The sequence below is a fragment of the Nannobrachium achirus genome (assembly GCF_963921795.1).
Source record: "Nannobrachium achirus genome assembly, contig: SCAFFOLD_287, whole genome shotgun sequence".
Taxonomy (NCBI): domain Eukaryota; kingdom Metazoa; phylum Chordata; class Actinopteri; order Myctophiformes; family Myctophidae; genus Nannobrachium; species Nannobrachium achirus.
In genome coordinates, this window is record NW_027664645.1 from 40,342 (window position 1) to 55,000 (window position 14,659).

Sequence of the window (14,659 nt, forward strand, 5' to 3'; positions counted from 1 at the left end):
ACGGGAAACGCGTGTGACGTCACATGCGTCAACTCTCAGAACAGCACTGTTCTGAGAACCTGTGGAAAGCTTTTCATCTCTGTCTTCCCAAAACCAGAGAAAGACACAATGTACAGAAATAGGACTTTGTGAGGATAGAAGGTGCCAGTGGGACCCCAAAAAAAGGTTTTAAAATAGAAAAAGTGAAAATTCATGGTGTAGGTCCTTTAAGTTATGAGATGCCGTTGATTTCAGATAAAACCTCGCTTAACGCAGCTTTTATTTGCGATTTGTGAACTCGCGTCGGACATGGGGTCCCACCATGTTTGTTTACAAAATGCGAGAGCTGTAGCAGCCGCTCGACCAATCAGGAGCGCTGTGAGGCGGGTCGCTCCAAATGCAGCCTTTTGATTGGAAATTAGAAACCCAAGTTCTAATAAAGAGGCTCGATGGGAGGGACACCAGACCGAGAAAGGAAGCACATTGGTGATGACGTAGCTCGGGATGGCCTGCTAGGCTACTACACACGCACGCAGGCACACTCACACACATGCACACACACGCACGTGTGCGCGCACGCACACACACACACACACACACACGCACACACACGTCCCTGCACTCCCATCACAGTGTTTTTCAAACTGTCTCTGACCATGGCACACTGAATCTGCTTCACTTTAATTAAACATTTCGATTGATCCGTGAAATTAATGCATTTTGTGTCTCCCACACAGCTGTGTGGAAACGAGCATACTCCTTTGAGTATTAGCCGAAATGCATTTTGTTGCAGTATCTCGTTTCGGCCACAGAATGTAAATCTCTCAGTAGAAGAGCAGGGAGAGACATGTAATATAACTGGGCCCTAGGTACAAGGATTCACTGTGTTATGTTGTGCTTTAATTGTTGAAAAATGGCAGATATACAACACATACTGCGAGCTTGTAGATCTGCTATTTTTGAAAAATCGTGAAAATGTGTGCAAGTCTGTTTCTTTGTTAGTGATGCTCAAACGTGTGCAGGACCTCCAACATGATGTGCATTTGGCCACAGAACCCCATCTCAAAATACTTAGTTCCAGGGACCCCCCAGAAGCAAAATTTGAGTTACAAATGTTTGCTTAAAAAATACCGTACATATAGATTTGCACACATTTTCACGACTTTTCAAAAATAGCAGATCTACAAGCTCGCAGCGTGGCACTCGCTGCGAGCTTGTAGATCTGCTATTTTTCAACAGCTAAAGTATAGCTTAATTAAGAGCCTCCACCTTGGGCGCTAGTAACTTCCGTTACTTACTTCCCGTAAGTGTGTGTGTTTTTTGATTGATTGAAGAATTTATTAGAAGTTTGCAATAGAAAAAAGTACAGTTTCATGACAGTACAAATCACTGGTACAATCACAATGTCAACTAAAAGGAGATCCTAGAAAGCCGAGGCTTATTTCCACAGGAACCACACTTTAAGTATCTCATATAACATTGAAAGACAGACGGATAGAACATAGTACTTTATCTAGGATAATATCAGTTTCAAAAGCATAACATCAAATACAAAGGCAGAAAAAAGAAAAAGGGGGGGGGGGAGCATGGGGGCTTAGTCTATTTACAAGTCACGGGTAGCAGCTGTCTGAAGGTGACTTTTCATACCAATTTTGAAGGAGGCTGTGTGTGTGTGTGTGTGTGTGTGTGTGTGTGTGTGTGTGTGTGTGTGTGTGTGTGTGTGTGTGTGTGTGTGTGTGTGTGTGTGTTTGTGTGTGTGTGTGTGTGTGTGTGTGTGTGTGTGTGTGTGTGACTACTACGCAATGAATATGTGATAGTGTCCCGCCTCGTTTTCAGACAATGTGACCTACTGTATCATAATGTCAATTTTGGGGGCATGACATACGGTCTCTAAGTGGTGACTCCCTGTGACTGTAATGGTACAGGAGCTGTGTCTGCACACCAAACTACTGGCTCCAATCAACTGTCCCGTAGCTGACTTCCTGGCCAGGGCTCCAGAACCACCTCCCATCCACATAGTGAAGAATGCCGTCCACATGCTTAAGGTAACAACATCCACACTAAAGCTGGATTCCCCACTGGCATTGCACCACACCAGTGTTGTTTTTGACAGCAAATTTTGATTTAGTTTTAGTCATAGTCTTTTGAATAAAATGTCTTTTAGTTTTAGTCATAATTTAGTCACCTGAAAAGTTTTAGTTTTAGTCTAATTTTAGTCGACTAAATATCATAAGATCTTAGTCGACTAAATCTACAGTTGATTTGGTCAACTCGAATGTATTCTGGCAGGCCTTGATGGCATCGTAACGACTGATTTTACACTTGGTTGTGTGCTGAAAATAGCAGATCTACAGCACATCACAACTTTGTTTTTATGTCGTTTTATGTAGTTTTCAAAAAACACATTCGACAAAAAAAAATCGTCATAGTTTTCGTCGACGAAATCCACATCACACCGCACCGCGTTGCGAGGCGTTGTGAGCATGTAGATCGGCTATTTTCATCTCAGGTACTCAAAACATGACAATTAATCGTCGAGTAAAAATGCCAAAAGTGTGACCCCCCCACCCCCCATCCCACCTCTCTCCACTGCAGACGGTGGATGCCATGGAGCCGTCTGAGGACCTAACGGAGCTGGGATACCACCTGGCTGACCTGCCTGTGGAGCCCCACCTGGGTAAGAGCAGTGGTTCTCAACCTGTGGGTCGGGACCCCCAGGGGTGGTCCCCAAATTATTTTGGGGAGGTCCCCAGATGATTAACTTAAAAACTCATTTAACCCCATTTTAAGACCCCTTCTGAGGGTCCACACCGCCAGGATTTTGCCTACCTTTAACGTGGGCGCGCGCGCGAATCCATTGCGCGATGGTTCACCGATTCCATTCACAATATGATCCAGCAGGGACGTGCACAGGTAGACACTAGGGGGTGCCAGAGCACCTGCCCTTTTGCCTTCCTGGATCAAAGTGCCCTTTTTTAGTCAGGTTCACTGTGTACTTTTGTTCAAAAGTTTTGGAGATTAGTAAAACTATACATTTTTGGAATCTTCAGAGCATGGGGAATCCAAAAATCCAAATGCAAAATGGCCGACATAAAATACATAATTTGTGCTATCTTGGCTTCTAGACAACCTAGAAACGTAATTAAACATGCCAATCCTATGTGTTCTGGGTCAAGGACTCAAATGAGTAAATGATGGGTGTAAAATGTTAAGACCCCCGCCCCTGGGGGTTATCTATTTTGGGACCTCCCAGAACAGTACACCAGCCAGTTAATGTCCGATTTTCATAATATTAGAGTTGTTTTGTAGGTTTTAAAACAACCTGAGTTCATTTACTACAATTTGAAAGCAGACAGAATAACCTGTTTTACTTTTGGATGGGGTCTTTACTCATCTGGGACCCCCCCATGTTTTTGTACAGTGTTTGTTTTGTTGTTTTGTGCAGTGTGCATGGACCATGGTGACATTGGTCAATTCTGGATTAAAAGGTTCTAATATATTTATGCCCCAAAATGCTCTGGAATCTTGCCACATGTGTAGGCTATCTGTAATCAAAACAGCATGTATCTATTATGCATCTAGCTTGAGGCAAGACCCAAATTAACTAAAGTCTTTGCTTCTGGGGGTCCCTGGAACAAAATATTTTGAGATGGGGGTCCGCAGCCAAATACACATTTAATTGATGCATAGCCTGGATATGTCACAGCAGGGCATGTATGCATATCAATAGACCATTGTCTGTACCTGTTAACTCCTGTAATGTATGTGTAAGCGCTGTCCACGTGACATCATTCAAATCACGTCCCCCAAACATTGAATCACCAATGCAACACTTCCCATCCCTAACTACTGGCAGTCGACGGTTCCACGCGCTGCACAAGGTGCCCTTTTTTTCACTTGAGCACCCCCCCCCCCCCCTCAAAATGTCTGTGCACGCCCCTGCGATCCAGTCACGGTAAGCTACAAAACCCAACAGCCTGCCATTTCTCAAAGCGAAACCGATTGAGCCCAGCGTGGGTGTTGCATAACATTAAACCGGATGGGATTTCGGCAGACAGGATACAGGCGTCGTTGTCCCGCCCCCCCCATTTCCGTTTTGGAAGATCTGGATCCGTTTTTTGTGAATAGGGCCCTTCCATAGAGCGCTATGGACGGCGAATCGGCGATCATACTTTTTTGTTTTATAGTTATTAAAGCTAATTGATAACTCGTCATACTAGTCATAGGCAGAGTGGACCCATTTATATAACTCGTCAAACTAGTCATAGGCAGTAAATGAGTAATTAATGTGCAACATTGTTTTCTCACTCAACAGCAAACAAACCAACATAAAGTTTAAGTGTATGTAGAGGGTATCTGCACATTTCTAAAGTGACAATTTAAGGACTTTTTAATACCTCTAAAATGACAAATTAAACATGGGCCAAATTGTCAAATATTAGAGGCAGAAATTGTGAAAATAGCCGATCTACATGCTCACAACGCCTCGCGTTTTGTGAGCATGTAGATCGGCTATTTTCACAATAGAACCGTGTTATAAGAACTGTAATGCCTCAACTCTTAGTGCTTGTCAGGGTGGGGTCCCCAGTTTAAATATGATTATTTTGGGGGTCACGGCTTGAAAAGGTTGAGAACCCCTGCACTAGAAGCACGCCAGAGCAGTGAAGAGGCCGTAGCCTGGTGGTTAAATCTGGGATAGCAACACTTTCCGCATTTACAACGCTACTGTGCATGCTTCTAGCAGGCACCTTCTATCTCAGCTATTGGCCAAGAGCTGGCCTCGATATTGAGACGGTCTGTCTCACCAGCAATCAACGCCATTATTAAACTTCCCCTGCCTAACCCGACTGGAGTCGTGTTAGCGTTGCCATGGTAACCAGGTAAACACATGCCGCTCCGGTGGCCGCTGGTAAATGAAAACACTACATATCCCATGACGCAACGCTCCATTGACTCCAGTTCTATGCTGTAACATAAAACAATGTCTGTATCTCTGAATAAGGATGCAAATAATGGTGAGAAGGCCGAAAACCACTCTTTTTCACAGCTATACTATTGCGTGATGGTCAGCCCCGGTTAGGATTTTAGTTTTGTGACCGTTTGTAAACAAATAGACCTCCGTTTCAGAATTGTCAGATTACACAACACGCATACACATGTGGCTTCCGGGTCTCTTTTGGGCTCTTCAAAATAAAACGACAGGCTATAGTGGCTAAGGCTGGCAATATTAGGAAAACCTTCAATATTTAATAACGTTGTTGAATACCTCAATATCGATATTACACAAGATACTAATAAAAACAATTGCATTATATCGTTATTAATGTTTTTCTGCTTTAGGTCCACTGCCTACCTAACCCAGATAATGAATAGCATATCCATGCATGCACACTGCACAGTGCACATAGAATAAAGAAATGAGATGCCTTATTTCCATTTTCCAACAGGTAGGTTACCCGGCAGGTAAATAAAACTTTCGGGCAGGTGAAGTTTGCTTTCAGGTTGGCCGACCGGGCAAGTGCTCATTTGAGAGGGGACGCAACCGTCTAACACAACACAAGATATATCTGTCTAAACACCTAAACGTGGCCAGCGCGTTCTGTCTTCTGGTCTGTGGAATGTAAAGTAAAAGCACTGTTTACCTATAATGTGCTGTTTTTACTGTTGCTACACTTAGAAATATAAAATTGGTGTGAACCCGTAGTCATATTCAATCACAGCTATGTAGGTATTTGGATAAAAATGTACGTATGACATTTATCACACAGCCAAAGGGGGTAAAAAAAAATGTGTTAAATTGAGCCGTAATTAAAATCTTACCTATCATTTTATAATGGACGATTTACTTTTCGGGCAAGCGGGCATGACCTTCGGGCAAGTAGAACATGACCTATACTTGCCTGATGGGCAAGTGCCTCTGAGACCTTAGTGTCAACCCCTGCTATGTGCATGCAGTATGTCTGTAAATTAATTTGACACATACACCAATACCTCATTTCAAGCCTTCTTCATCGATATGTATACCTTGCATGTTGATACCTCGATATCGATACATTTCCGATATTGCCCAGCCTTAGGGTTAGGGTTAACACAACTTGAAGATGGATGGATATTTTGGACACTTAAACCAGGGGTTTTCAAAGTGGGTGACGGGGCACCCTGGGGTGCCGTGACGGCAGTCCAGGGGTGCCGCGAGATCATTTGATAATATTTGGAATTGATTTGGACACTTGAAAAAATATTTTAACATTTTAAACCTGAAGTACAAAGTTATTTTCAGTCAGTTCTAACCAAAATGGCTATTATCCCAAAGTGTTCCTCGCAACATAATCACTAAAATATCGTCACTGTTTGTCAGAAAGTTTCAAATGTGTACGTCTTTTGGTAAAGCAAAGGCCTGCTTCACCATACAAGACTGTCGCACAAAACTGTGTGCTTGTAGATCGGCTGTTTTCACTAGTTTAGTACATTTTATATATGATAAATACAAAACGAACGGTTTTGGACACACAAGGTTTCCACCCGACAACGACGATATGCTATAAATATAAGGTGCTGGGAGTGAAAATTAGAATGTAGGGGTGCCTCGGATTAAAAAAATATTCATGGGTTGCCCTGAGACAAAAAAGTTTGGGAACCCCTGACTTCAATGATTATGATATTATCGATTCCAGTTTTGATTCCTCCATTCTCATCTGGGTGTCTGGTATCCATCAACTTGGATTTGGGTTCCTCCTTGTAAAAAGCTCATGTTTCCGCCCGTCCCCCTAGGTAAGATGGTGCTGTGTGGAGTGGTCCTGAAGTGCCTGGACCCCATCCTCACCATCGCCTGCACGCTGGCCCACCGCGACCCCTTCGTGCTGCCCGCCCAGGCCTCGGAGAAGAGAGCCTCCCTGCTCTGCCGCAAGAGGTTCACCGCCGGGACCTTCAGCGACCACATGGCTCTGCTGAGAGCCTTCCAGGTAGGCCTGTCCAGGGTTCCCACGGTCATGAAATTCCTGGAAATATTAAGAAATTAGAAAAATATTTTTTCCAGTACTGGAAAGAAATTGATCAAGGGTCCTGGAAGGTCCTGGAAGAAATAGCTATGCATTGTCTTTGGTTATTGATTTTGTTAATACCTCTGAAATGACAAATTAAACCGAAATTGTGAAAATAGCAGATCTACATGCTCACAACGCCTCGCGTTGCGAGGCGTTGTGAGCATGTAGATCGGCTATTTTCACCTTTCGCCTGTCGCAATTCACCCTTTGTCAGCCTTCTGATTGGTCCCTGACTGGCCAACCAGAAAAATCATTCTCTTTTGCTACCGGGGGCAGAGTTATGCAGTGGGACAAAGTCCACATTCTTCCATTAATATTATAGTTAATATATACATTAATATAATATATACATTAATATATAGTTTTAAATTGATATTTATTTATATTTTTATTTATCGGGACCTTCAGCGACCACATGGCTCTGCTGAGAGCCTTCCAGGTAGGCCTGTCACAATCTTAACATAATCGTCTAATCGCAATTATTTGAAATAATCACAATTATTTTGTCATAATCGTGAATGTTGAAAAATGTTCATACATTTTCAAACATTTTCATTTCAGAAATAGTGGAAATAGCAGATATCAGATATTTAACCACTTGAACCGTCAATACTAATACATTTGACCTTTCACTCTGTACTTAGTCTGCTCTTTTTCCCCTCTACATCAAAGCTCTTTGCTAAAAATAGCCAAGCTTGTATATCTGCTATTTTTGGCTAAAGTTCTCAGAATATGGACGCTAGGGTTCAAGTGGTTAATATAAAAAAGGAGAAAAAACAAGTTTCTATCACTCAAAGATTTGGAGGACCCCCTGTAGTAACTCTGAGGACCCCCTAGGGGTCCCAGACCCCCTGTTGAAGACCGTTGCACTAGGGATGGTACGATAAGCGATATTATCGTTTATCGTTATAAAAAACACTCACGATAATTGTATCGTGGAGATTTAATTTATCTACAAGCTGAGCTTGTAGATCGGCTATTTTGATTATCGCGCAAACATCGTAAATCGCGATTTCTTTGGTCACCGACTTTACAGTATTCACTTCACGTGACTTCTCCACACTGTTTACTTAAGGACCCGTGTCATTTCAGACGTTTCTCAGAAAACTAACGGATTTAGAACAGTGGTTCTCAAACAATAGCAGATCTACAAGCTCACAGCGTGTCACTTGGTGCGGCAAACTTGTATATCATCTATTTTTTTTTTTAAACACAAATATTCTCTTCTAGGGTGGTCCCTCGCACAACAATGTTCTGATGGGGTGTCCAAATTAGCCTAGCACAGCTAAACAATCCACCCATGTTAACACACAGTGCGGATGTATACTGCAGTTAGTTAGCTGCATTAGTATATATAGTAATAAATACCGATCATATCGTCCTGACACGAAAAGGTTTGAGAACCTGCACTGTCATGACACTCATAGAAACATGTGTTTTTCAAAAACCCTAGAAGGATTTAGAAGACATTATAGAATTGGGTCAATGTATGCCAAGACTTGCACAGATGTTCACGATTTCTAAAAAAATAGCAGAGTGCCGCGCTGCGAGCTTGTATATCTGCTATTTTTTAAGAGTTAAGTAATAATGCGTAATTATGTGTTCCTGGTCTTTGGGTTACTAGGTGAAGAGTGTCTGCTAAATGTCTGAATAGTAAAGGTGTTGTGTTGTGTGTGTGTCGTGGTGTGGGGTTCAGGCGTGGCAGAAGGCCTGCGCTGACGGCTGGGAGCGCTCCTTCTGCGAGAAGAACTTCCTGTCGCAGGCCTCGCTGGAGATCATCGTGGGGATGAGGACACAGCTGCTGGGACAGCTCCGAGCCATCGGTACGTTCTGCACCGTCTGGGGGAGGAGGCTGGTTAAGTAGGCTCTATGCACAGCAGCCATGATGGCAAAGAATGGGTCCCTTCGCAGGTGTGCTGCCAATGAAGGCTTTGTTCTATTTATTGCAGCACAATGGTTCTTTTGATTATTTTATTAGACAAAAATGGAGAGCAGTACAAGTAGAAGGAGAATTTACCCATATTTGTCTTATGGGTTTGTGTTATCAGATCATTGTGTGCGCTCCCTCTGGTGTTGTGGCTGTGGGTGTTGCTAGGTTTTTGGAGATGTCAGATATATGGGTACTGAGGGGATGGAGGGCAGATTTGCGTTGACTATTTTGAAAGTTATTTTTAGTTGTTTAACCCTGTCTTCATCGCTGAGCCAACTTAGGCTAGCAAAATGTGTGGGAGAAACCCAACTCAAACCTTTTAACTCATTTGATGCCCACGACGTGCCAACGCGTTGATCTCTTTGATGTCTCTGTGTGCCCTCGATGCATTCGCCGCGTAGAGGGCACACGTGTCTGCAAAGAAATGAAAACAAAATTTGACAACTTTAAACTTAAAAAAAGAACATTGATAGTGCGATTTCCACTATTGTTTTAAATGTTTGAAAATATATGAACATTTTTTACATAGATTATTTTGACAAAACATGCATTAACTACTATTATTTTGATGCCAAAAATGGTAACCAAATGCATGACACTTCAAGACATGCCCTCCAGCTAACACGGTCAGGAATTATGTACAAGCCTTCCCTAAAACACCCTGGACAACGCTACACACATCCTAGACTCTTCTCCCTTCCCTAAAACACCCTGGACAACGCTCCATACATCCTAGACTCTTCTCCCTTCTCTAAAACACCCTGGACAACGCTCCACACATCCTAGACTCTTCTCCCTTCCCTAAAACACCCTGGACAACGCTCCACACATCCTAGACTCTTCTCCCTTCCCTAAAACACCCTGGACAACGCTCCACACATCCTAGACTCTTCTCCCTTCTCTAAAACACCCTGGACAACGCTAGCTCTATCTACAATCATATCCTGCAGCTATTCACAGTTTAGCCTGACCCTTCCCGTTTTTGCGCTGGCCAGGTTTTGTGCGTGCACGCGGCGCCGGGGACATCCGCGACGTCAACCTGAACTCTGAGAACTGGCCGGTGGTGAAGGCGGCGCTGGTGGCGGGCATGTACCCCAACCTCCTCCACGTGGACCGCCACGCCGGCTGCCTGTCCTCCTGCAAGGAGAAGAAGGTCCGCTGCCATCCCACCTCCGTGCTCTGCCAGCCGCCACAGCCCAAGAAGGTACTGGAACTATAGGGATGGGACCGTACGCCATGTTATCGTTTATCGTGGTTTGATGTCTCTGTGTGCCCTCGATGCATTCGCCGCGTAGAGGGCACACGTGTCTGCAAAGAAATGAAAACAAAATTTGACAACTTTAAACTTAAAAAAAGAACATTGATAGTGCGATTTCCACTATTGTTTTAAATGTGTACCCGTTCTAAATGGGTTAAAAACACTCACGATAATTGTATCGTGGAGATTTTATTTATCGTGATATCATCCCATCATGCACTGGGGTTAAATTCACCTTTTATTTGCCGAGCTGCATATCCTGTACTATTTAAATCCTCTATAATTGTTAAAATGTATTTCTAATATACATACTTGATAGTCTTTTTTCACTCTCTATCAAATATTTGATTTGACGCTTTAGCTATTGAAAAATGGCAGCTATACAAGCTTAAAGCAAGGCACCGAGCTACAAAAGCTTGTAGATCTGCTTTTTAACATTTAAATCATGAAAATGTGTGCAAATCTTAGGATGTCTTTTTTGAAGCGAACATTTGTAACTCAAATATTTGCTTCTGGGTCCCTGCTTTCTCTCTCTCTCAGCTAAGGGGTCCCTGCTTCATCTCTCTCTCTCAGCTAAGGTGTCCCTGCTTCATCTCTCTCTCTCAGCTAAGGGGTCCCTGCTTCATCTCTCTCTCTCAGCTAAGGTGTCCCTGCTTCATCTCTCTCTCTCAGCTAAGGGGTCCCTGCTTCATCTCTCTCTCTCAGCTAAGGGGTCCCTGCTTCATCTCTCTCTCAGCTAAGGGGTCCCTGCTTCATCTCTCTCTCTCAGTTAAGGTGTCCCTGCTTCATCTCTCTCTCTCAGCTAAGGGGTCCCTGCTTCATCTCTCTCTCTCAGCTAAGGGGTCCCTGCTTCATCTCTCTCTCAGCTAAGGGGTCCCTGCTTCATCTTTCTCTCTCAGCTAAGGGGTCCCTGCTTCATCTCTCTCTCTCAGCTAAGGTGTCCCTGCTTCATCTCTCTCTCTCTCAGTTAAGGGGTCCCTGCTTCATCTCTCTCTCTCAGCTAAGGGGTCCCTGCTTCATCTCTCTCTCTCTCAGTTAAGGGGTCCCTGCTTCATCTCTCTCTCTCAGTTAAGGGGTCCCTGCTTCATCTCTCTCTCAGCTAAGGTGTCCCTGCTTCATCTCTCTCTCAGCTAAGGGGTTCCTGCTTCATCTCTCTCTCTCTCAGTTAAGGGGTCCCTGCTTCATCTCTCTCTCAGCTAAGGGGTCCCTGCTTCATCTCTCTCTCTCTCAGTTAAGGGGTCCCTGCTTCATCTCTCTCTCAGCTAAGGGGTCCCTGCTTCATCTCTCTCTCAGCTAAGGGGTCCCTGCTTCATCTCTATCTCAGCTAAGGGGTCCCTGCTTCATCTCTCTCTCTCTCAGTTAAGGGGTCCCTGCTTCATCTCTCTCTCAGCTAAGGGGTCCCTGCTTCATCTCTCTCTCTCAGCTAAGGGGTCCCTGCTTCATCTCTCTCTCAGCTAAGGGGTCCCTGCTTCATCTCTCTCTCTCAGTTAAGGTGTCCCTGCTTCATCTCTCTCTCTCAGCTAAGGGGTCCCTGCTTCATCTCTCTCTCTCAGCTAAGGGGTCCCTGCTTCATCTCTCTCTCAGCTAAGGGGTCCCTGCTTCATCTTTCTCTCTCAGCTAAGGGGTCCCTGCTTCATCTCTCTCTCTCAGCTAAGGTGTCCCTGCTTCATCTCTCTCTCTCTCAGTTAAGGGGTCCCTGCTTCATCTCTCTCTCTCAGCTAAGGGGTCCCTGCTTCATCTCTCTCTCTCTCAGTTAAGGGGTCCCTGCTTCATCTCTCTCTCTCAGTTAAGGGGTCCCTGCTTCATCTCTCTCTCAGCTAAGGTGTCCCTGCTTCATCTCTCTCTCAGCTAAGGGGTTCCTGCTTCATCTCTCTCTCTCTCAGTTAAGGGGTCCCTGCTTCATCTCTCTCTCAGCTAAGGGGTCCCTGCTTCATCTCTCTCTCTCTCAGTTAAGGGGTCCCTGCTTCATCTCTCTCTCAGCTAAGGGGTCCCTGCTTCATCTCTCTCTCAGCTAAGGGGTCCCTGCTTCATCTCTATCTCAGCTAAGGGGTCCCTGCTTCATCTCTCTCTCTCTCAGTTAAGGGGTCCCTGCTTCATCTCTCTCTCAGCTAAGGGGTCCCTGCTTCATCTCTCTCTCTCTCAGTTAAGGGGTCCCTGCTTCATCTCTCTCTCAGCTAAGGGGTCCCTGCTTCATCTCTCTCTCAGCTAAGGGGTCCTTGGCCTGAAAAACACTGAAGACCCCCCCCCCCCCGGCTTGCCTTACTTCGTCCTAGAACAGGGGTCTTCAACAGTTACTACAGGGGGTCCTCCAAATCTTTGTATGATAGAAAGAAAAAAAATCTCCTTTTTTGCCAGATTCTGAGAAATTTTGCAAAAAATAGCAGATCTACAAGCTCTCAACGCATCGCAGCGCTATTTTCGGCAAAGACGTTTGGTGTAGAGGGGAGAAGTATTGACGGCTCAAGTGGTTAAATATCTGAAAACACAAATTGACATGAATCCAAAATACACTGATGATTGTGCTGTCAAACAATGAAACGATATGGAATCTACGAACAGGTTGTGGGGGTCCCTGCTTCATCTCTCTCTCAACTAAGGGGTCCTTGGACTGAAAACGTTGAAGACCCCAGTCCTAGAACGGAGACAAATATGTGTTCTGTCATGTCTCCTACCCCTCCAGATCCCCCCGGCCAATGGACAGACGGCGTCTGTCCAGGCCCTGCCCACCGACTGGCTGATCTACGACGAGATGACGCGAGTCCACAGGGTAGCCAGCGTGCGCTGCTGCTCCATGGTGTCCCCCGTTGCCGTGGCCATATTCGGGGGCTCGGCCAGGCTCCCCGCTTCGGCTCTGCAGGAGCCCACCCTCCCAAAAGGTAGGTTCTACAGGCCTGGTTCTAGGGCTGTCACAATTATTACATAATCGTCTAATCGCAATTGTTTGACATAATCGCGATCATTCTTCATAATCGTCATAATCCATAGTCCATGTTGAAAATCTTTCATATAATTTTTTTTAAAGTAAAAAATAGTGGAAATAGCAGATCTACAAGCTCACAACGCGTCTCATCGTGGCACGTTGTGAGCTTGTAGATCGGCTATTTCCTCTATCAATGTCAAATGTTAGTAATTTCGGGTTAGGGTTATTTGAGTGACAATTAATCGTCATGTAAAATGTCATAATCGTGACAGCCCTATTTTACAGGCCTGGTTCCATTTAGGGCTGTCACGATTATTATGAAATTTTACGTGACAATTAATTGTCACTCGAATAATTGCGATTAACAATTTAATTGTGTTTTTGTCGTTGACAATTAGATTTCTGTTTGGCTTGCAGGCTTTGAAGTTGCACATGGTAGATATGACACATAACCTAAATAATCTAAGAAATGAAAACAACATTCGACAACTTTAACTTAACAAGGCTGGCATTTATCACGGCAAAATGGCGATTGCATGGTGTTTTTCTACCGAGTGCCGCCATGACACACAGCTTCTACACTAGATCTGGGGTGCGGTTGAAAAAAGGTAAAGTCTAAAAAAAATCAGCGCAATTTCCGCCCGGCCCTTCAAAATAAGAGTGGCGGCCTATGGGAGGAAGTGGTGGCCGTCTGCAATGCCATCGTCCCTTCAAAGTAATGTCAGTAAATGTGTTAATATCTGTGTTATGTTAATCAGACGACGCACTCAACGACAGCAGCGACGACAGTGAGGTGGAGGAGCGCCCGGCGGCTCACCTGGCTCAGCTGAAGATCGACGAGTGGCTGCAGTTCCAGCTGGACAGCGAGGTGAGAGAACGCCTCCGCAATCTTCAGCGTTTTCAGGCCAAGGACCCCTTAGCTGAGAGAGAGATGAAGCAGAGACTCCCCACACTACATATTGTATAAATGTGTGATGGAGATTCTCCTCGATTTCATGGATAGATTCATAGACTTGTTTGACACTTAACCACTTAAAATCTTAAATAGTACACCAACCCTATTTGCCAAAAATAGCTGATCTACAAGCTCTCAACGCCTCGAGAGCTTGTAGATCGGCTATTTTTGGCTAAAGTTCTCCTCGGAATAGGGATGCGAGGGTTCAAGTTGTTAATTGAAAATAATGATCCTATCACACAAGGATTCGGGGGCCACCCTGTAGTAACTATGAGGACCCCCTAGGGGTCCCGGACCCCCTGTTGAAGACCCCTGATCTAGAACAAACCTGGGAAGATCAAGTGGTTAAACTCAAACTCAAATTGACATGAATCCAAAATAACACTGATGATTGTGCTGTCAAACGATGAAACTATACGGAATCTATGAACAGATTTTGGGGGTCCCTGCTTCATCTCTCTCTCAACTAAAAGCCGGCCATACATTACACGATAATCGGGCCCGACTGAATCGGGTAGAATTAAACACTACAGGATCATTTTTTCAGATTATCTGACCAGATAATCTAAACGGG

The 14,659-nt window shown here is 44.5% G+C and overlaps 1 protein-coding gene across 1 annotated transcript in view; it reads left to right on the forward strand.

Annotated features, from left to right (window-relative positions):
• LOC308280703 (3'-5' RNA helicase YTHDC2-like) overlaps positions 1-14,659 on the forward strand; it is a gene marked incomplete at its 5' end in the record, with an annotated part of 60,944 nt that overhangs the window by 36,809 nt on the left and 9,476 nt on the right. The window contains 7 exons of the mRNA XM_080755022.1: positions 1,905-2,024; positions 2,575-2,656; positions 6,751-6,941; positions 8,719-8,845; positions 9,948-10,156; positions 12,891-13,086; positions 13,889-13,998. Of these exons, the coding sequence (XP_080611148.1) occupies positions 1,905-2,024; positions 2,575-2,656; positions 6,751-6,941; positions 8,719-8,845; positions 9,948-10,156; positions 12,891-13,086; positions 13,889-13,998 (1,035 nt within the window). The remainder of the gene's footprint in view (positions 1-1,904; positions 2,025-2,574; positions 2,657-6,750; positions 6,942-8,718; positions 8,846-9,947; positions 10,157-12,890; positions 13,087-13,888; positions 13,999-14,659) is intronic.